A 19,384-nucleotide genomic window follows, 5' to 3' on the forward strand; every position below is an offset into this window, starting at 1 on the left:
ACGCGCACGATCACAGATCAAGAGAGAAGAGAGCCTCAGAGAGAGAATGAAAAAAAATCCGAGACAGAGAGAGAAAAAAAAATCAGAGAGAAAGACACACGACATCCACAGATTGAGAGAGTGAAATAGAGAGAGAGAGAGAGAGAGAGAGAGAATCTTGGTTTACCTGGCTATATTGGTACTCAGCTGGCCTTTATTATTGATGGAACTGGAACATAACCAAAGGTCTCAAGCCATCGGCAGTGTCCTCAAACAACAGCCTTGCAGATGGCCAATCTAATTAAAACCAGACCTTGCACACAAGAGCAGCTGAGGACCAAGGAATATGTCCACACCGGAGACTCTGGAGTCACCTCAAAGATCCTGTCCCGGGTATCGTACAGAATCTGCCCACTGAGCAAACCAGCAGTTGTCTCTGTGACAGGTGTTGAGCTGTGGTCGACCCCAGCCGGTATTGATGGGAATATAGCTGTAACATACAATCGCTGATGTGGACCCGCATTCCCAACAATTGTGGAGTTCTATTGCGTACTGGTTAGAGCACTCGCCTCGCAAGTGAGAGGACCTGGGTTCGATTCCCAGGCAAGGTGAAACCTTAGGCAAGTTTCCTTACTCCACACGCCTCCGTTCGCGACCACATCACTCCCACCCTCGCTCGCCTCCACTGGCTCCCCATCCCCCAGAGGATTGATTTCAAGATCCTCACCCTCACCTACAAGGCCATTCACGGCCTCGCTCCCCTCTACCTCTCCAACCTACTATCCCCCTACCTACCTGCCCGTACCCTCCATTCCTCTGGCTCCGGTCTGCTCCGCATCCCCCGCCCCAACCGCCCTACCATCGGTGGCCGGGCCTTCAGCCTCTCAGCCCCTAGGCTCTGGAACTCTATCCCCCAGTGCCTTCGCCTTGCCTCCTCCCTTTCCTCCTTCAAGGCCGGTCTCAAGATCTTTCTCTTTGACCGTGCCTTCAGCTCCCCTCTCGACTCTCTACCCCCTCCTCGCTCCCTCCCTTCCCTCCCCTCACCCTGACCATTTCCCCGCCAATGCTCGGGTCCTGACCCAACTGTACAGCGCCTTGGGACGTCTTCCCGACGTGAAAGGCTCTCTATAAATGGAATCTTGTTGTTGTTGTTGTTGTTTACCTCGCAGTAAGTAGGAATTGTTAGTCGATTGGTGGATCGCTTTTCTGTGGGTAATAATTCCTTTTAAAAAAATAATAATAATATGGTCACTCAATCCACATGTTTGTGGGACACTGCTGCGCGAAATTGGCTGCTGCGTTTCGCCCACTAAATATGCAGTCAATCACTTCAGTTGACAAGGAAGGAGTTAGTCACTTTGTACACAGACCACAGGTCCGAAATTCCGCCTTGTCTCAAGCTGTAAGACCATTAAGAGTTTTTGAAATTCCCACAAGTCTCAACTCAGAAGCAGTTTTCTACAGTTTTTAAAAAAAAATATAGAATCCAGCTTCCAAAATAAGGATGAATTTTCCAGAATCTCTGGCAATGCTTAATTTGAAGGCAAAGTGGCCTAATGGATTAAGACTGTTTGTATAGAGACCTTCGTAAAGAGCTGTGGCCAGAATGTGCCTTGTTTTCCATCCCCTCCCCCCCTTTATCAGCTATCGGTCCGCTCACAGAGTCAAGTGGATCCAGGTGATGCCAGTCACGGTTCCCCAGCGTGGACTACATGACACAAATCTGGTGATTAATGCCTGGAGCTGGCAGCCCGTGAATAAAACACTGGGCAAAGACGGAGGCTGTGAATGTCACCCAGAACCACGGAGTGCTCCAGGAGCAGCAGCTCTTTCACACTCACTCCGCAATGATGGTAAAAACACAACAAGCTTTGCATTTTAATACACCGCTTTCTCAACCTGCCAAAACATTTCAAAGACCTTCACAGCATTTTCCTGTAGTGATTGTATATAGTTTCTAGGTAAACGCAGCAGCCAATTCGAGCACAGCAATGTCCCCCGAACAGCCATGGAGCGAGTGAGCCAATATTATTTGGGTGATTGTTGGTCAGGTCATCGGGAGAGTGAAATTCCTTCTCTTTATGAATAGTGCCATGATTTTTAACGTCCACCTGAACAGGCACTTTAACATCTCATTCAAAGGGCAGAACCTCTGACAACACAGGGCACCCTCAGCTCTGCAATGGAGTGTTCGCTGAGGCTATGAACTCAGAGACCTGTACCGAACAGTGTAAAAAAGACCGAGTGAGGCAGTGCAGAGGGAGGAAAGATATTCGATTTTTATACCATGTCCAGTAAATCCACCTCGGGGTGGGCTTGCGGCCTTTTATTGTGACAAGCATTTAAAAACTAGACCTCAGGGTCGGCCGACGAAATTTGTTCTCGTTTCTTTCTCTTTGTCTTCGCTGAGCTGCTGGGTTTCAAAGTAAACACAGAGGTCAATAATGATGATGCATCACCATGAACTCGATTCCGAGCTTTTCTGTTTTAATTTGGCTGTGTTTTTGGAAGGAAAAGCAAAAATGCTAAAGAGCCCTCGCGGGCCAATTATTCAGTTCTTAGACTCAAACTCCCACTTTCAGACTTTAAATTCCCCACTTATACTGGTGGGGCGGGGGAGAGAGAATGAACGGTGTGTAAGTGTATGGAAATTGCTTCCAAGGGTAAAGGCAATTGGGATGTGAGACTTCGCAATTGTGTTAAGCGCAGAGCTCCAGGGCAGCTCACCCCAGATGGCAGCAGATTTAGGAATCGGGTCTATACCACAGCATTGCACAAGACTCTTAGCTACACAGCACTAAACCATATACAACCATGTTCACAAGATGGGCTACACACAGTTTGTGCGACGCCAGTGCTTTAATTGGGAGTCCTGCAGCCTATTGATTAGAGCGCTCACCTCGCAAGAGGTGAAAACTTAGGCAAGTTTCATTACTCCACAAGTCTCTGTGTACCTAGTAGTAGTATTTTCTTTGGCGGGATTATTACCCCGAAAAGCAATCTGCCAATTGACTAACAATTAGTAAACTGAGGCATATGGAGTAAAGAAACTTGCCTAAGGTTTCGCCCCAACCGGGAATCGAACCCGGGCCCTCTCGCTTTCAAGGTAAATGCTCTAACCAAAACGCTATACAATCAAGTATCTGATCAGGAGCAGATATACTCCCTGCTCAGATGGCTGGCTGGATGTCAGCATTGAGCAGGAGGTCCTGCACGAGCATGAAACACTTGATCCTTCCAGCTAATCGTTCCTGACAAGGTGTAGAGATGGATTCTCTATCCCTGCTGCTGCGGTCCATGCATCAATCACGCTGACTGCCTCACAGGATAGAAAATATTAAAATGTATTAAATAACACTCAAATTCATCAAAAATAATTATGCTCAATTTAAAATATCTTGGCCAGAGAGTACAGCGGGATTAACATAAAATCAGAGCCACTTCGCAAATCTCTGCTGGAATCAAATTAATCTCAGATAAAAATTACAAATACTGAAGCCGTTTGCAAATGGCGATAACCAGCTCAAGTCCCGAAGCATAGTGGTTAGCATGCTTGACCCACAAGCGAGAGGATCCAGGTTCGATTCCTGGGTGGAGTGAAATCTTAAGAAAGTTTCCTTCTTCCACACGCCTCCATTTACCCAACAGTAAGTAGGTACCCAGTTGTCAGTCGATTAGGGGATTGCTTTCCAGAGTTAATAATCCCTCCAAAACCGCCCAAAAAATTCCACGACTGTTTGTGGACACTACTGTGCACAATTGACTGCTGCGTTTCACCCACTAAATCCACAGTGAATCCACTTTACAGTATATTCTGTGAAGCGCTTTGAGATGTCTCCACGACATGATAAGGCGCTATATCAAATGCAGGGATTATTACTATGAATGTAGCATTCAGTACTTTGCTCTGTTTCCCATGGCTACGATCACAATCCGTGCTGGACTCATCAGGCTCTTTCACTCTTCTATCCATCCCTTATCTTGTGTATCCTGATTTTCCAATTATTTCAGTGTAGAGTAAATGAATGATCTTAGAATCACAGAAATTTACAGCACAGAAGGTAGCCATTCAGCCCATTGAGTCTGCACTAGCTCTCAGAGCAAGGTGTTCATTCAATCCACTGTCCTGCTTTATGCCCATTCCTCTTCAAACCTGTCTTCTTTGCTTTTGTTGAGCCAATCTCAGCCATGATGATAATAATAATCCTGTATTTGATTTAACGTCTCCCCCACCCCATAACTAGGGCACTGCCCCACTCCACCCCCACCTCCTCCCTGCAAAGTCTCAAAGTAGTCTCAAATACCCCCCAAGACATTGAATGCAACAGTCAATTTGTGCACAGTAATGTCCTACAATCGAGCGATCAATTTTATTTGGAGGAGTGTCAGCCAGGACACCTGGAGAAACTCCCTTCTCCATTCGAAAGGTGGTGTGCCATGTTTAACATCCTCCTGAACAGGCAGATGACACCTCAGTTTAATGTTTCATCTGAAGGATGGTACCTCTGAAAATGCAGCACCCTTCAACTCCAACTTTGAGCTCAAAATCCGCACCCTAGATTTAAATAACAAGGCTTACCAATTTCTACAGTGAGGGCCAAGGAAAGATCAGGAATAATCTACATCCTGTTGTCCACTCCATCAGAGCAAAAATTGCCTGCAGCTGTTAGCATCACTCCTAAATAATCCCAGGCAAGCAGGCCGTTAATTTAGACTGCAACCAAAAGTCTAATAACTACATACATCTCTCATACTCACTTTTCCCTCATGCACACTGCACCTCCCACCTTCACTCCTGCAACTAGTCATTATCCTTCACTCTTACTTATCTGGAATCTCTCTTGGCCCCAAGTTTCTCTTGCCCTTTTGCATTCATTCTGCCCATGTATTCACCAGACAAAGTGGCTTGCCTCAGTTGTTGGTCCATTGCCTTCCACCATGAACATCCTCTCTTACCTTACTGAGCTGCAAGCTGCCAAGGTTGATTTAAAAAAGCATTCAGAAATGGGTGCAGTCCCAATCTGACCATTCCGCAAGGTTCTGTTCCATCCTCTGTCTGAAGTAAGCACTGCATCCATCCAAGCTCTGTCTCCCCCAAGCCCTGCCCCTCACCACCTTCCAAGCGCCACCCCCTCCAAGTCTTGCCCCTCACCACCTACCATGCCCCACCTCCCTCCGTGGTAACTGTGTGGCACTCTTGCCTCTGAGTCATAGGGTTCAAGCCCCATCTTGAGACTCTGAACTCACATAATCAAGGCTAACATACCAATGCAGTTCTGGGGAAAATACACCTTTGTTGGAAGTGCTGCTCTTCAGATGAGATTTTGAACAAGAATCAATTTCAAGTATGATCAACCGAATGTGCTCTCTGATGGATGACTGACAATTAACTCTCAATTAACTATACCAAATGCAAGGATTATTATTTTTATTATTATCTTAAAGCGCTTCATAGGATATACTGTAAATTGTAGTCATTGTGTATTCTGTAGGCAAACCAAATGAGACATCAGATTGCTCATGTATTAGCATAGCTTGGGTAATACCAAGCTTGACTCTGATACAGCACTCCACTTTATCTCAAAGCCCTGACAAGGTTGGAGCCTTGTGTCAGGGTTTTCAGATACAGATTGCTGTATCATAGGAGTCACTCTCCTTTGGATGATGCATTGAGAAAACAACAAGGTTTGTTCAAGTGTATATTAAAGAGAAGGGAGTTTGTCTCAATGTCCAGGTCAGTGGTGATCTAATTGATTATTTTTTGAGTAATAAACTGATTCGATAGAGTAGATACAGAGAAACTATTTCCTCTGGTGGGGGAATCCAGAACAAGGGGGCATAATCTTGAAATTAGAGCTAGGCCATTTAGGAATGAAATTAGGAGGAATTTTTCATCCAATGGGTAGTTGAAATCTGGAACTCTGTCCCCCAAAGGGCTGTGAATGCTGGATCCATTCACATATTCAAGACTGAGGTGGATAGATATTTCTTAGGTCAGGGTATTAACGGATACGGGGCAAGGGTGGGTAATTGGACTTGAGGTACAGATCAGCCATGATTTTACAGAATGACAGAACAGGCTTGAGGGGCTGAATGGCTTATTTTCATGAAATGACAGTTTCTATGTTTCAAAATTCAAAACACTCTTACAAAAAAATTGGTCATTCACTTTATGGCTGTTTGTGGGATGTTGCCTACAGATACACGGGCACTTCACTTGACTATTTTACCTGTGAAGTATGCTTTGATATTTTTGGTGCTATAATCAAATGCTCGGCTAAATTAATTATTATTATCTATGGAAGGACTGAGTTGATAAAGAAGTTTTCTTTTAATATAAATGTTGTCTTGTGTTATTACCGAGGAGCTGTTTGAGTGACAGGGTTTACAGATTACAAAGGGATTTGGGGAACATTTAGAACAAACCTAGTTTCATTATAAATGGAGGTCATGCCAAAGGGATTTCCATTACAACAGAATTCATTACTATGACTTTGATTCCAGTGCAGCTCATTGAAACAAGATTATATTAGAAAAAAAACCCCAATCGTACATAAAAAAACAAGAAGGCATCCCTTGATGTTTCATTGCCTCAGTTGGTTGAACTCTCTCCTCTGAGTCAGAAGGTTGTGGGTTCAAATCCCATGTCAGGACTTTGAGCTCACAGTCCAAGCTGACACTACAGTGGAGTGCTGGGGATGGTGTTGTATTGTTGGAGGTGTTGCCCTTAAAATGAAATGTTAAACTGAGATCCTATCTGACTGTTTAGTGGCCATGGTGATATTTGATTAAGGATTGTTATCCTGGCCAACAATCTTCCAAATAAAATTGATAACTCACTTCATGGCTCTTTGGGGACATTCTTGTGCACAAATTGGCTGCAAGGTAACCTACAAAATATAGTCACTAAACTTTACAGTAAATCTTTTGGAGCTCTTTGAAGTGACCTCTGACATGAAAGGCACTGTGTCAAATGCAAGGATTATTAATTATTTACCGAATCAACTCTGGTGGAAGTCGCATTTGCGTAAGAAAGTTGCCTCAACATATAGATTTGAGCACTTAATTACAGAAAGGCCACCAGAGCCATGGGCAAATTCCCATGTATAGGTGGGATGCATGGAATCCTCATTCTGGTTTGGATACTTTTAAGCATGGCGATGGGTTTCCGCATGTGCCTGAATCCCCCCTACAAATAGAGTGGGTGCAGCCCATATTCACAAGTATGATTAGGGAGGTGAGGCTACAGTGGCAAAACATGTTTGGGCTGTATTCAATAGAGCAGAAAAAACTCCAAGGTACAATAACGACTTGCATTATATAGTGCCCTTGATGCCGCATTTTGGAACGGCGGAACCCGATGCTGAGCCGGGGGAAGGGAGGAGGCGACCGTAAGCACAACCCACTATGAATGAGTTTGAGAGGGTAAATGTGGAATCAAGAACAAGGGAACATGAACTTACAACTGTTACTGAACTAACAAAGGGGAATGTTTAAAGTCCGCTTTCTGTCACACAAAGGGTTATTGGGATGTAGAATGCATTAGTGTGCTGGTTATTGAAAGCCAAATCAATTTAAAAGGGAATTAGGTAAACGTGTGAAGATTAAAGTTGTAAGAAACTACAGGGGAAACATGCAGGGAAGGAGGATTAGAGTGGTTAGCTCCAATGTGGGAAGCTGGCTCTGGCATAATAGGCTGAGTGGCCTCCTTCTGTGCTGAAAATGTGCCTGATGGTATAATTCAATATAGCAAATGGACAGTTGTAGCTGTAAGAAGGGGAGGCGGGGGTGGGTGGGTAGTGGAAGGTGGAATAATCATAGGTCTGCAGACCTGCAATCTCATGGCACTCAAAGGAAGAGATGACGGCTCCATCACTCAGCCTGGCTCAGTGATAGCACTCTCACTTCTCAGTCCCCATGTCGGGATTTGGAATCATATAGTCTAGGCTGACGCTCCAATGCAGCACTGGGAGGGGGGGTTGTTGCATTGTCAGAAGTGCCATCCTTCAGATGAGACGTTACACCGAGGTCTCGTGGACCCACTAGTGAAAGGGCTGCCCAGCAATGACAAAATAGATAGAAAATGGTTCGAGTGAATCCTCAACAAAAGAGAAAAACTACAAAAAAAAATACAACACTACAAAACAACAACAAAATTACATGTGTATAGCGCCTTTCACGTCGGGAGGACGTCCCAAGGTGCTGGACAATTAGTGTTTTTGGAGCCGAACTGGGGGCCGGGATCAAGGAGGGTGGACAGCAGGGGAGAAAGGAGGGTGACCGAAGGCACGGTCGAAAGGAGGTTCTTGAGACGGGTCTTGAAGGAGTTAAGCGAGGAGGCGAGGCCGAGAGACCTCGGGATGGAGTTCCAGAGGGTGGGGGCAGAGTAGCCGATGGCCTGCCCGCCAATGGTGGGGCTGGCAAGGCGGGGGACATGAAGCAGGATGGAGCTCGCTGAGTGGCAGGTTGGGGAGGGTTAGGAGGTCACAGGGGTAGTGGGCAGCAAGGCCATGGAGGGCTTTGAAAGTGAGGACCAGGATCTTGAACTGTATCCATAATAGTAATGTAATAATCCTTGTGTTTGATATAGCACCTTATCAGGTCATTAAGACGTCTCAAAGCGCTTCACAGAATATACTATCAAATTAACTGACTATATGTTTGGTGGGAGAACCTACCTGCCTGCCAGCGCTCTTGGGGTTAAACACCTGATGGAAATTGCAAGGGTGCATAAACATGCCCCTGAATGCTGTTGATAGGAGATTGCCGTGCGCAAATTGGCTGGTGCTTTCGCCTACAAAATACATGTAGTCATCACTACACTTTACATGAAATCATGTGAAGCACTTTCAGGTGCCCTCCTGACGTTAAATGTGCTGCAATGATATTATTATCATCTCTAGAAAGCTCTTCACTTCATGACTGGTGTGTAAATTACCCAACAGTCTAAAAAAGCTGTTTTTGTTTTTCTCCCTCCTTCCTTCCCTCCCTCCCTCTCGTTCTTTCCCAAAATATCTCTCCTGCCCTATGCAAAGGATTCTATCAGTGGGCAAAGAGTCTAATTACACCACAATTTTCCACATAATTTGCACTTGCATAAGATGCTGAGTGGAAGTGATGATGGGAGGCAGAAGGTTTCAATGGGGAACTAGGGTGAGGGGGGGGATAGTTCATCGGGGAGGAGAAAGAGACTACCTTGGTTTGATCAATCACCATTGCAACCCAATTATATTTTATAAAAGGCAACGTTAAGGGTTACCAGTATCTGTGCTTGTTCTGTGAGTGCCTTTGAGTCTGCTGATCCATATCGTAGCACTGTGACCAATTCGCGAGAAGAATCAACCGGCCTTAAACTCTCTCCCAATTTCCGAGGAATCCAGAGGTTTTAATTGTGATTGGAGCACATCTCGGCTGAGATTAAGTGTCAGACTGAACGGGTCCTCTGGTCAAACAATTTGGTTTGGAGCATTGTGCGATTACATTGCAGTAAAAAATTTACAGTTATAAATATGTATAGTTCTTTTAAAAATTCACTCAATCTACTGCTGTACGCAATTGGCTGCTGCTTTCACTCACACTATATACACGTTACAATATACATTACAATATATTCTATGAAGCATTTTAAGACATCTCAATCATGTGGTAAGGTGTTATATCAAAGGCAAGGATTGTTATTATTATTTATTTAAGTATATTTATTATTTCACGTCGGGAGGATGTCACAAGCCTCCTCACCTCACCTGACAGCATCATCACCCATGGTTGCACATTCCACCTTGCTAAGCCAGTCTGACTATCTTTTCTACCCCACATCTGCGCCATGACCCGCTCTGCCTTCCCCCACCTCCGCACTGTCACCCGGCTCCAACACTGTCTCATACCGCAGGCGAAACCCTCATATATACGCCTTCATTACATCGAGGCTCGACTATGCAAACTCACTGCTTGTCGGCCTCTCCAACTCCTCCCTCCATAGGCTGCAGATCATCCAGAACTCTGCAGCCTGTGTCGTCTCTTGCACTTGGCTCCGCAACCCTATCATCCCCATCCTTGCCCAACTCCACTGGCTTCCCATCACACAGAGGATACAGTTCAAGATCCTAGTTCTCATCTTTAAAGCCCTCTACAGTCTTGCTCCCCCCCTACCTCTCCGTTCTCCTAACCCCCTACCACCCTATTCACTGCCTCCGCTCAGCAGGCTCTGGCCTGCTTCATGTCCCCCGCATTGCTTGCCCCACTATCGGCGGGCGGGCCTTCCACCACTCTTCACCCACCCTCTGGAACTCCAACCCGCAGTCCCTCCATCTCACCCCCTCCCTCGCCACCTTCAACACCCACCTCAAGAGCCTCCTCTACGACCGTGCTTTCGATCTCCCTGCTTGCCTCCCTTGCTCTCCACCCTCCCCCACCCCGAACCCCAGCTCGGGTCCATAACTTGGTCTGTCCAGCACCTTGAGATATCCTCCCGACGTGAAAAGCGCTTTACAAGTGTAATGTTGTTGTTGTTAACAACAATGTCTTGGCAACCGAGCTGGGGATGGGAGCCAAGGGGAGAGGGTGATGAGGTGGAGAAAGATAACTGAATGTGTGATCAAAGAAGTATATATGTCAGTGGAATTTGGCCTGTTATAAATGGCAAATGTAAAAACGAGTCTCAAATCCAGGGTGGATAAATCAAGTCCATTCCATGTCTGACATCAACGCTGTACAGAGCACTTGCTCCAAGCTAATTATTTTACCTACACTCTGTTCCCCATGTCCTGGCCGACCATTCCCCATCCACTTCATGGCTGTTTGAGGGACATTGCTGTGTGCAAATTGGCCGCCATGTTTGCCTACATGCACAGTATACACAGTCAACACACTTCACTGCAAAATCCTGTGAAGCTCTTTGAGACGTCTTCATGATGTTATACCAAATGCAAGGATTATTCTTATTATATATAATTATTATTATAAATATATTATTTTTATTAAAATGTGCAGCCAAAATGTACGATGTAGGGACGTCCTCCTGACGTGAAAGGTGCTTTACAATGTAATTTTGTTGCTGTTGTTGTTTGCGGGACATTGCTGTGCACAATTGACTGTAGCATTTCTCCCACAAAATATACAATCAGTCCACTTTACAGTATATTTTGTGAAGCGCTTTGAGACATCTCAAAGACATGATAAGGCGCTCTATCAAATCCTAGGATTATTATTGCTATTATTATTGTTGTCATTATCCTTATTATTTTTAGTACGTTGTAAAGCTCAGACCAGCTGGATTGACACGAAACTACATACAAATACAGCCAATTCCCAGTGACCAGCATTGCTCGCTCCCTCTGTGTGCCTTACTTGGACAATAATTGTTCCTACCAATTGGAGCTGGCAACATTTTTTAAAATAATAAATAAGCTGAAAAATAAGCTGTTTCTCTGACAAACAGTCTAAGAATCAGGGTTTTTTTCTGTTCTTCTCCGCTTGCGCTTGTACAGTGTGAAGATGAATGAGATTTTGGAAATTTGAGGGTACGCTTGGAATGCAACAACACCCCTCTTCTCTTCTTTATACTCTTTACTTGAACTAATTAACTAACTAGAACCCCAAAATCAGTCTTCTTATGTTTGAGTCTCGGCACTGAGGTTAACAGTACGGGGGCTGGTTAAGGAGGAAAGTGAGAATGGTACTTTTGAAGGGAGGAATTGAAGGGGTTGGAGAGATTGAGGGGGTGAGGAGGATGGGGTTGAGGGAAGGAGGGTTTAAAGGGAGGTAGGTATTCAGTCCCTTTCCAGTAGAGATCACAGATATTGATCAGGAACAAGATTATTGATCACTTACTTTGTGGCTTTGTGGCTTTTGCTGTACACAAATTGGTTGGCTGCTGTGTTCGCGTACAAATACACAGTCACCACACTTCGCGGTAAATCCTGTGAAGTGCTTTGACACAACCTCCTTATGTAAAAGGCGTCATTTAAAGATGCTGTATTAGAGCAAGTGTGATTAACTTTCCCCTTTGCCATGGGAGTGAAGAAGCCAATTGTAGTGTATTGAGCTATGAGACCAGCACAGACCAGGATTGGAACACACAGCCACAGCTCGTTCTGCCTTTGCCCACCTGGCCATCAGGGCAGCTCCGAGACATGTTAGTGGCCACTTGAATCGGTGAAAATCTGCAGCGAGGGCTTTGACAGCATGAACTCCCAGGAACTGTGGTCCTCAAAGGATGGCGGGAACAGCTGGTCTGTGACTTGAATTGCGAGTGGCCAAGTGTAGGCTGAGAGGGCAGCTGGCTGCCAGTGGTGCAGTGCTGCCCTCATGCTCAGCTCTCAGCCAGACTTGGGTTGAGGGCTTTGCTCTCCAATGGTGAGGGCTTTAGAATCTCACTGAACATTTCAACCTTTCACCGTCAGTGGAGCAGAGGGGTTTGAGGGAGGATATGATTGAGGTTTGAAAGATGCAGAGTCCTGTCGTGCATTGGTTAGCACACACGTCTCGCAAACGAGAGGACCTGGGTTCAATTGCCGGACGGGGCAAAACCTTAAGCAGGTTTCCTTACTCCACACGTCTCTATTTACCTAGCAGTAAGTAAGAACCCGGTTGTTTGTCGATTAGCAGTTAGTATTAGGCGCAGGTTAGGTCTCGCCAACCTGCGGCTAATACTCTCCGTTAGAAAGCAGCACATTCCCATTCCAAATGGCAAGCCGTGCGGTTTTAACTGATTAAACTCCAGCTATACCCCCAACACTCTGGGGTCCCCAAGCCCTGTCAAGCTGCGCTGAATATTCTCCAGTATTATATAACTAGAATACGTCCCTCTGAGGAGAGAATGCACGTTTTATTCCCGCCACAGGGAAATTTCCACGTGTGAGTGGCATACACGGAATTCTTGGTCTGGTTTGGATACTCTTAAGCACGGTTATGGGTTTTTGCATGAGTCTGAAAAAAGGAGACTTGGAAAAAAGCAGGTACGAGTGGCAACAGACGAGATGCCATTCTGTGCAGTATATTTCTATGCCACAGCCTTTAGTAACACCCTGCATTAGCATCCTGGGCTCCAAACTGAATCTTAGTGGTAGCAGCCCAGCAAACAGAATCATAGAATAGTAGAATCCTACAGCACAGACGGAGGCCATTTGGCCCATTGTGTATGTGACGGCCTTTTGAAACAGCTATCCAATTAGTCCCAATCCCCGAACTTTCCCCGTAGACTTGCAATTTTTTTTTCTTTTCAAGTATATATCCAAATGTGGCAGTTTTGGACCTGCATTGGACAGAGGGTTAAGGCTCCACACTCAGTGAAGCCTTTCACCCTGTTCTTTTCTGCTGCTCCACAGAGAGAGAGACACCTCGCTCCGAGTTGGTGCTGCAATTCTACCTTCGGAAATCTTTCCTTTTTCCTGCGTGTGTTGTTGCCAGCACTGCTATTTGAATGATTGCTCCGGTTGAATCAAGCTATTTGTGCAGCAGAATTAAAGCGGTTCCCTTTGAGCGCCTTCACTGTTACCAATAAAGAACTTGCTTACTGGCTGATGTTGTAAATGTTGCAATTAGTATGTGTAAGATGAGATTTGCCTTTGATTTCATAGTAAGTATTTTGTTCTCCCACTCCTAAATTGCGCAGCTAAGTCAATACTCAAGAGGATCACTCTCTTTGTTGATGCATGAATTGGGCTTGCTTATATGATGTGTGCCACTCTGATACTCATCCCTTCTCTGCTGTCAAGCCACATGTTAATAACTCCACAGCAAGGCTTTCTTCTCCTTAGCGCTACTTTCCTGATAAGAAACATCACTTTCCTGGTTTTACGAGTTCAAAGTAATGAGGTTTGCGCGTTTTCTCAGCGTTGAAAGGAACAATCCATCATCATTCTTGCTTCCAAAGCTCCCAATGTTAGGCTGATATCCCAAGGACGTTGTGGAAATTAAGAGAAAGGTCTGTTTACACACACAAAGCCAGTCACCATGGTGTACTTTACAACACTCATAACTATTGATCTTTCCAAGCCTCCTCACTCCCACCTTCCTTAATAATAATCAAAATAATAACAAAAATAACGGTAATAATAATAATCCTTGCATTTGATGTAGCTCTTATCACGTCGTCAAACTCACTGTAATTTTTGTTATATTTCTGTCTATGAATGTGGAATTCACTGCCGGAAGCTTGGGTTGAACAAGGGAGTTTTACAACAACTACAAATTACATTTATATAGCTCCTTTCATGTCACAATGACATTCCAAGGCTTTAACCCCGAACTGGGGGTGGAATCAAAAGGGATGGAGGGTAGGGGGGTGTGGGAGTGTGACCGGAAGGCACAGTCAAAGACAAAGGTCTTGAAGGAGGTGAGGGAGTGGGCGAGGCAGAGGGATTCAGCGATGGAGTTCCAGATGGTGAGGGCTGAAAACTACAGAACACAGAACAGGGAATGTATTGAAGAGAACAACAACAACAAAATTGCATTTGTAAAGTGCGTTTCATGTTAGGAGGACATGCCGAGGCGCTGAACAGTAGGGGATCAGGACCCAAAAGTGGGGAGTGGGGGGTGCAGGGTTGAGATGAGGGAGGGCAGAGAGGTAGGAGGGCAGCTGAAGGCATGGTCGAAAAGGAGGGTTCTTGAATCGTGCCTTGAAGGAGGCAATGGAGGGAGCAATGCAAAGGCATTGTAGGATGGAGTTCCAAAGGGTAGGGGTAGAGAGGCTGAAAGGCCGGCTGCCGATGGTAGGGCAGGTTGGGTGGGAAACATGAAGCGGGCTGGACAGGTTGATAGGGGTTAGCAGGTCAGAGAGGTAGGAAGGGCCAAGGCTGTGGAGGGCCTTGAAAGTGAGGACGAGGATTTTGAATTCTATCCTCTGAGGGATGGGGAGCCAGCGGAGCAGGGCGAGGATGGGGTGATGGGGGTCCCAGAGCCTGGTGCAGGAGAGGACACGAGCTGCAGAGTTCTGGATGATCTGCAACTTGTGGAGGGAAGAATTGGGGAGGCCGACAAGGAAGGAGTTTCCGAAGTCGAGCTTTGAGGTGACGAATGCGTGTATGAGGGCTTCAGCGGCCTGAGGGGTGAGGCAGTGGTGGAGTCGTGCAATGTTGCGGTGGTGGGGGAAGGTAGAGCGGGTCTTGGCACGGATATGGGGGAGAAAGGACTGTTGAGGGTCAAACAAGACTTGATGAATACATAAGAGAGAGGGGAATAGGAAGGGTGGAGGGGCTTGTGTGGACTATAAACCCTAGCAAGGACCAGTTGGGCCAAATGGCCTGTTTCCATGTCACATCACTCTATAAATCCTATTCACTATTCAAAAAGAAAAAGGGAGTTTCTCCCAATGTCCTCGCCAACACACCCGCAGATACAATTGATGATTCACTTCCTGGCTGTTGTAGGTCACTGCTTTATACAGAGGTGTTGCTACATTTATCTACAAAATACACAGTTCCTGCACTCTACAGAACACAAGTACAATATTGTTATCAATGTTGAATGGCCCTTTGTCACTCTCTATTCTTATCCAACGGGCAGATGAGACGCACAGAAATAGCGCTGCATTGGTGCGTCATCTTAAGACGATGTAATTCCAAGTCCCGACTTGAGGTTTGAACCCACAACCTGACTCAAGAGACAAGAGTGCTACTGCTGCGCTAGGCCGAGACACGATATGATTGCAACTCAGCGTTAATCCAACCCCACCATGATCTCTCGCTGCGTGGTATTGGTCTTACAAATGAGTCACAAATGTGACCTTGGCTTTCGCGTTGTGTCAGAAGTCTTTAGGTTCACTGTGTAATGGGACAAGAACACCAGCCATTGGGGGATGTCTAAATACAGAGCCTTCCATCTCTTCATCTGTCTTTGTCTAATACTGAATTGAGGATCAACCGCTGGAATGAACTGCTGGAATGAATGAGGGAGAGAGAAATAGTGCTTCTGAGTGGGGGGAATGGTCTTTAATGTCGTTCTGTGTGTACTTGGATGCACGAATCGTGAGTAAATATTGGATAAGAACTTCTAACAACAGAGTTTATTGATTCCTTCAATTTCACCAATCTTCCCACCCCGCTGTCATACATAATATACCGTGTTATACATCATTCCCATCAAAGAGAACAACCCACAAATCATATTAGTGAAATATATCTGCAATCCCCTGTCACCCTGAGTGTAAAATAAAAGCCTTCCCATCTTTTCAAAACAAAATTAACTCTTTCAGATTCCTGCTCAATGCTGCAAAGAGCTCTTTGTGTGAACCAATGCTTCCTTATCGCTATTCCAGGACATCACAGTCTCAGCTGACATTCTAGTGCAGTGCTGTGGGAGTCCTGAATTGCCATCTCTTCAAATAAGACACTAAATCAAGGTCCCGGTTGCCTGTTCAGGTGGATGTTAAAGATCTCGTGGTGCTATTCGACAAGAGAAGGGAGTCTCTCAATGATCATTCACGTTATGGTTGTTTGTGGGACATGGCGGTGCACAAATTGGTTGCCACGTTCGCCCACAAAATACATAAGGTCACATCGCTTTACAGTATATGCTGTGATGCACTTTGAGATATCTCGATGACACATCCACTCTACTGACTCTGGCCTCACTTTATTGATATGCTGTGCGAATCGCAGTCAATCACTGAATTGATTATTTAATTCATTGCTGAATTATCACAATCTTTACTGAGGAAACAGGGAGAAAGGCTCTACATTGATCAGTTGCTCAGCTAATTTAATTCTAAAATTGCTTTCAATGTTCAAAATGAAGGGGTCAGATTCTCCAGAATAACAATGGTAAAATAGAAATGTTATGTTTGCATCTGATATAGCATCTCATCACTTTGTCGAGACATCTCAAAGTGCTTCACGGTAGATATTGTAAAATGGAATTACTGTATTCCGTAGATGAACACAGCAGACAAATGTGCACAGCAAATCCCCACAAATAGCCATCGAGTGAGTGACTAATTTTATTTGGAAGATTGTCAGCCAGGACACTTTTCGAATAATGCCATGAGATCTTTAACAGGGAGGACCTCGGTTTATCGTCTCATCTGAAAAGCAGCACTTCCGACATTGCAGCACACACACAGCACTGCAATGCCTAGACTATAAACTTAAAGTCCTAACGTGGGGTTTGAACTCACAACTTTGTGACTCTGATTTGAAAGTGCTATCAGCTAAGCCAGACTGACACCGAAGAAGGAATAACAATAGTGGACTTAACATTTCGCAGGACAGGGTCTTTGAGACAATCCAACGAATAAGGTCACAATTTCCACAAGAGCTGAGATACCTTAAAAGCTATCAGCTGCACTGCTGGCTCCATGAGGAGGCCATTTAAACACAATGGGACATCAATGCCCATCAAATGAACAAGATTGACTATCTTCATCAACTTACTGGAAATGCCTTTCACGTGGAGCTGGGATGCATGGAAATCTCAGTTTGATTTGGTTACTCATAAACATGGTGATGGGTTTCCCTCAATTGTCAGACACCCAGCTGACCCCCCCCAAAACATCCACACAGTCAATTATTTTGGTACATATATGATCATTAGGAAGCAGTAATGATGCCTGGCGTACACTTTGCCTCAAGGTGACACGCTAGTCAGGTTATATAATAATAATAAATAATAATCCTTACATTTCTTACAGTGCATTTCACATCAGGAGGATGCCTTCATAGGACACACTGTAAAGTGTAGTGCCTGCGTATTTTGTGGGTAAACATGTCTGCATACCTGACTTACATGCCAGATAACCTAGGAAGCAACAACTACAGCAACAACTTGCATTGATCTAGCGCCTTTCACACAAAAGCACTTAATATTAACATTTTATTTACACCGCTTGTGCAATCCCATAGCAGTGAAGATAGTTAGCAGATTCCTGGAACTTGACCTAATAAAAATACAGCATTATTTGCAATTAGATGCAACACAGAATAATCCAGGTAATAATCACACAACCTTCAAGGGTGTACCCACCCAATGTCTTCTCTGGAGTTTACTCAAGGTTAGCAGGGCTGTTCCCCTCCCCCACAAAAGCTGCCTACATACTGCTGTTAACAATGTCCAAGGTGGAATTTTACACATCTAATTCCAAATGGAAATTCAACCAACATTGGTCAACAGTGGTAATTAATAGACTCATAGAACTGTTCTTTGTTAGTCCACCAGCTAAAGACGTCAGTCAATTGATATTCAGCAGACAGAGAGTTCAAAGCATCCCATTCTATTGCACACAATGATCAACCCATTGGCATTCCATTGGCGATTCACTCACTGTCCTTTCCTCACAGTGACACATTGCTCCTTCTTTCACACTCACAGCCCAAAGTGACACCTTGTTCTTCCTTCACACACACAGTAACACATCGTTCTTCCATCACACTCACATACTAACCCATTGCCCTATATCGGTCACTAACCCATTGTCCTTCAATAAGACAATTGTTCTATCAGACAAAGATTGACTCACTCTTATTTCATCTGCACAGGTGAATTGCCTGCTCTTCTGGCACACTCGGATGCATGGATGTTTTTTTATAATTGCTTTCACCCATCTATATAACTAATACAAGATGTTGATGTCATCAGCATAATGGATATTAATGGAGCAAAGTGATTGACATTTCTGACATGTACAGGGTTTGAGACTGGCGTAGGATGTCTTCAATCGGTTCCTACTAGACGAGTGTGAAAACAAACAAACCTTATAAGACGTGAGCGTCAGTTGGTCAGTGCTGAACTTGATCGTGCGCACAAGGAGATTTCAGGGAATTTCTTGCTCTCGTTGTGTTTGAGTTACACCAGGGAGCTGTGCACTGAAAGAGCATTGGGAATCTGAGGCAAGTAGAAAGGCTCAGCTACATCAAGAGTGGTCCTTACCTAAAGATCTTGTCTGATGGCTGTTCTCCCATCACCAGGTCAAAGCCACGCTGAAACACTGTGTATGGCCATGGTCTGTAACAGGCAAAGCAAAGGGAGTTAGTTAGCTTTAGGGTGGAGTGGCTCTGTCGATTGCAATATGCTGTATTCAAAACAAACATCACGCCACAAGTTAAAAAATAAGCGATCAGACATTTCTCTGTGGTGACTTTGTGGCTATGCAGCCTATATAATAATAAAAATCCTTGCATTTGATATTACGTCTTATCACGTCCTCGAGACATCTCAAAGTGCTTCACAGGATTCACTGCACAGCATAGTGACTGTGTATTTTGTGGGCGAACACGGCAACCAGTTTGCGCACAGCAATGTCCCACAACAGCCATGGAGTGAGTGACCAATTTTATTTGGTGGATTGTTGGCCAGGACATTGGGAGAGAGAAATTCCCTTCTCTTTTTACACAGCGCCACGTGATCTGTTATGTCCACCTGAACAGGCAGACGAGAACTTGGTTTAACATCTCATTCGAAGGATGTCCCACCG

The 19,384-nt window shown here is 45.0% G+C and overlaps 1 protein-coding gene across 1 annotated transcript in view; it reads right to left on the reverse strand.

The window, feature by feature from the left end:
* The window catches only part of astn1 (astrotactin 1), a 620,426-nt gene that overhangs the window by 269,053 nt on the left and 331,989 nt on the right, over positions 1–19,384 (reverse strand). Inside the window, 1 exon segment of the mRNA XM_042334960.1 lies at positions 18,841–18,915. Within this exon segment, the coding sequence (XP_042190894.1) occupies positions 18,841–18,915 (75 nt within the window).

The sequence above is a fragment of the Callorhinchus milii genome, unplaced genomic scaffold (genome assembly GCF_018977255.1).
Source record: "Callorhinchus milii isolate IMCB2004 unplaced genomic scaffold, IMCB_Cmil_1.0 Scaffold5, whole genome shotgun sequence".
Lineage (NCBI taxonomy): Eukaryota > Metazoa > Chordata > Chondrichthyes > Chimaeriformes > Callorhinchidae > Callorhinchus > Callorhinchus milii.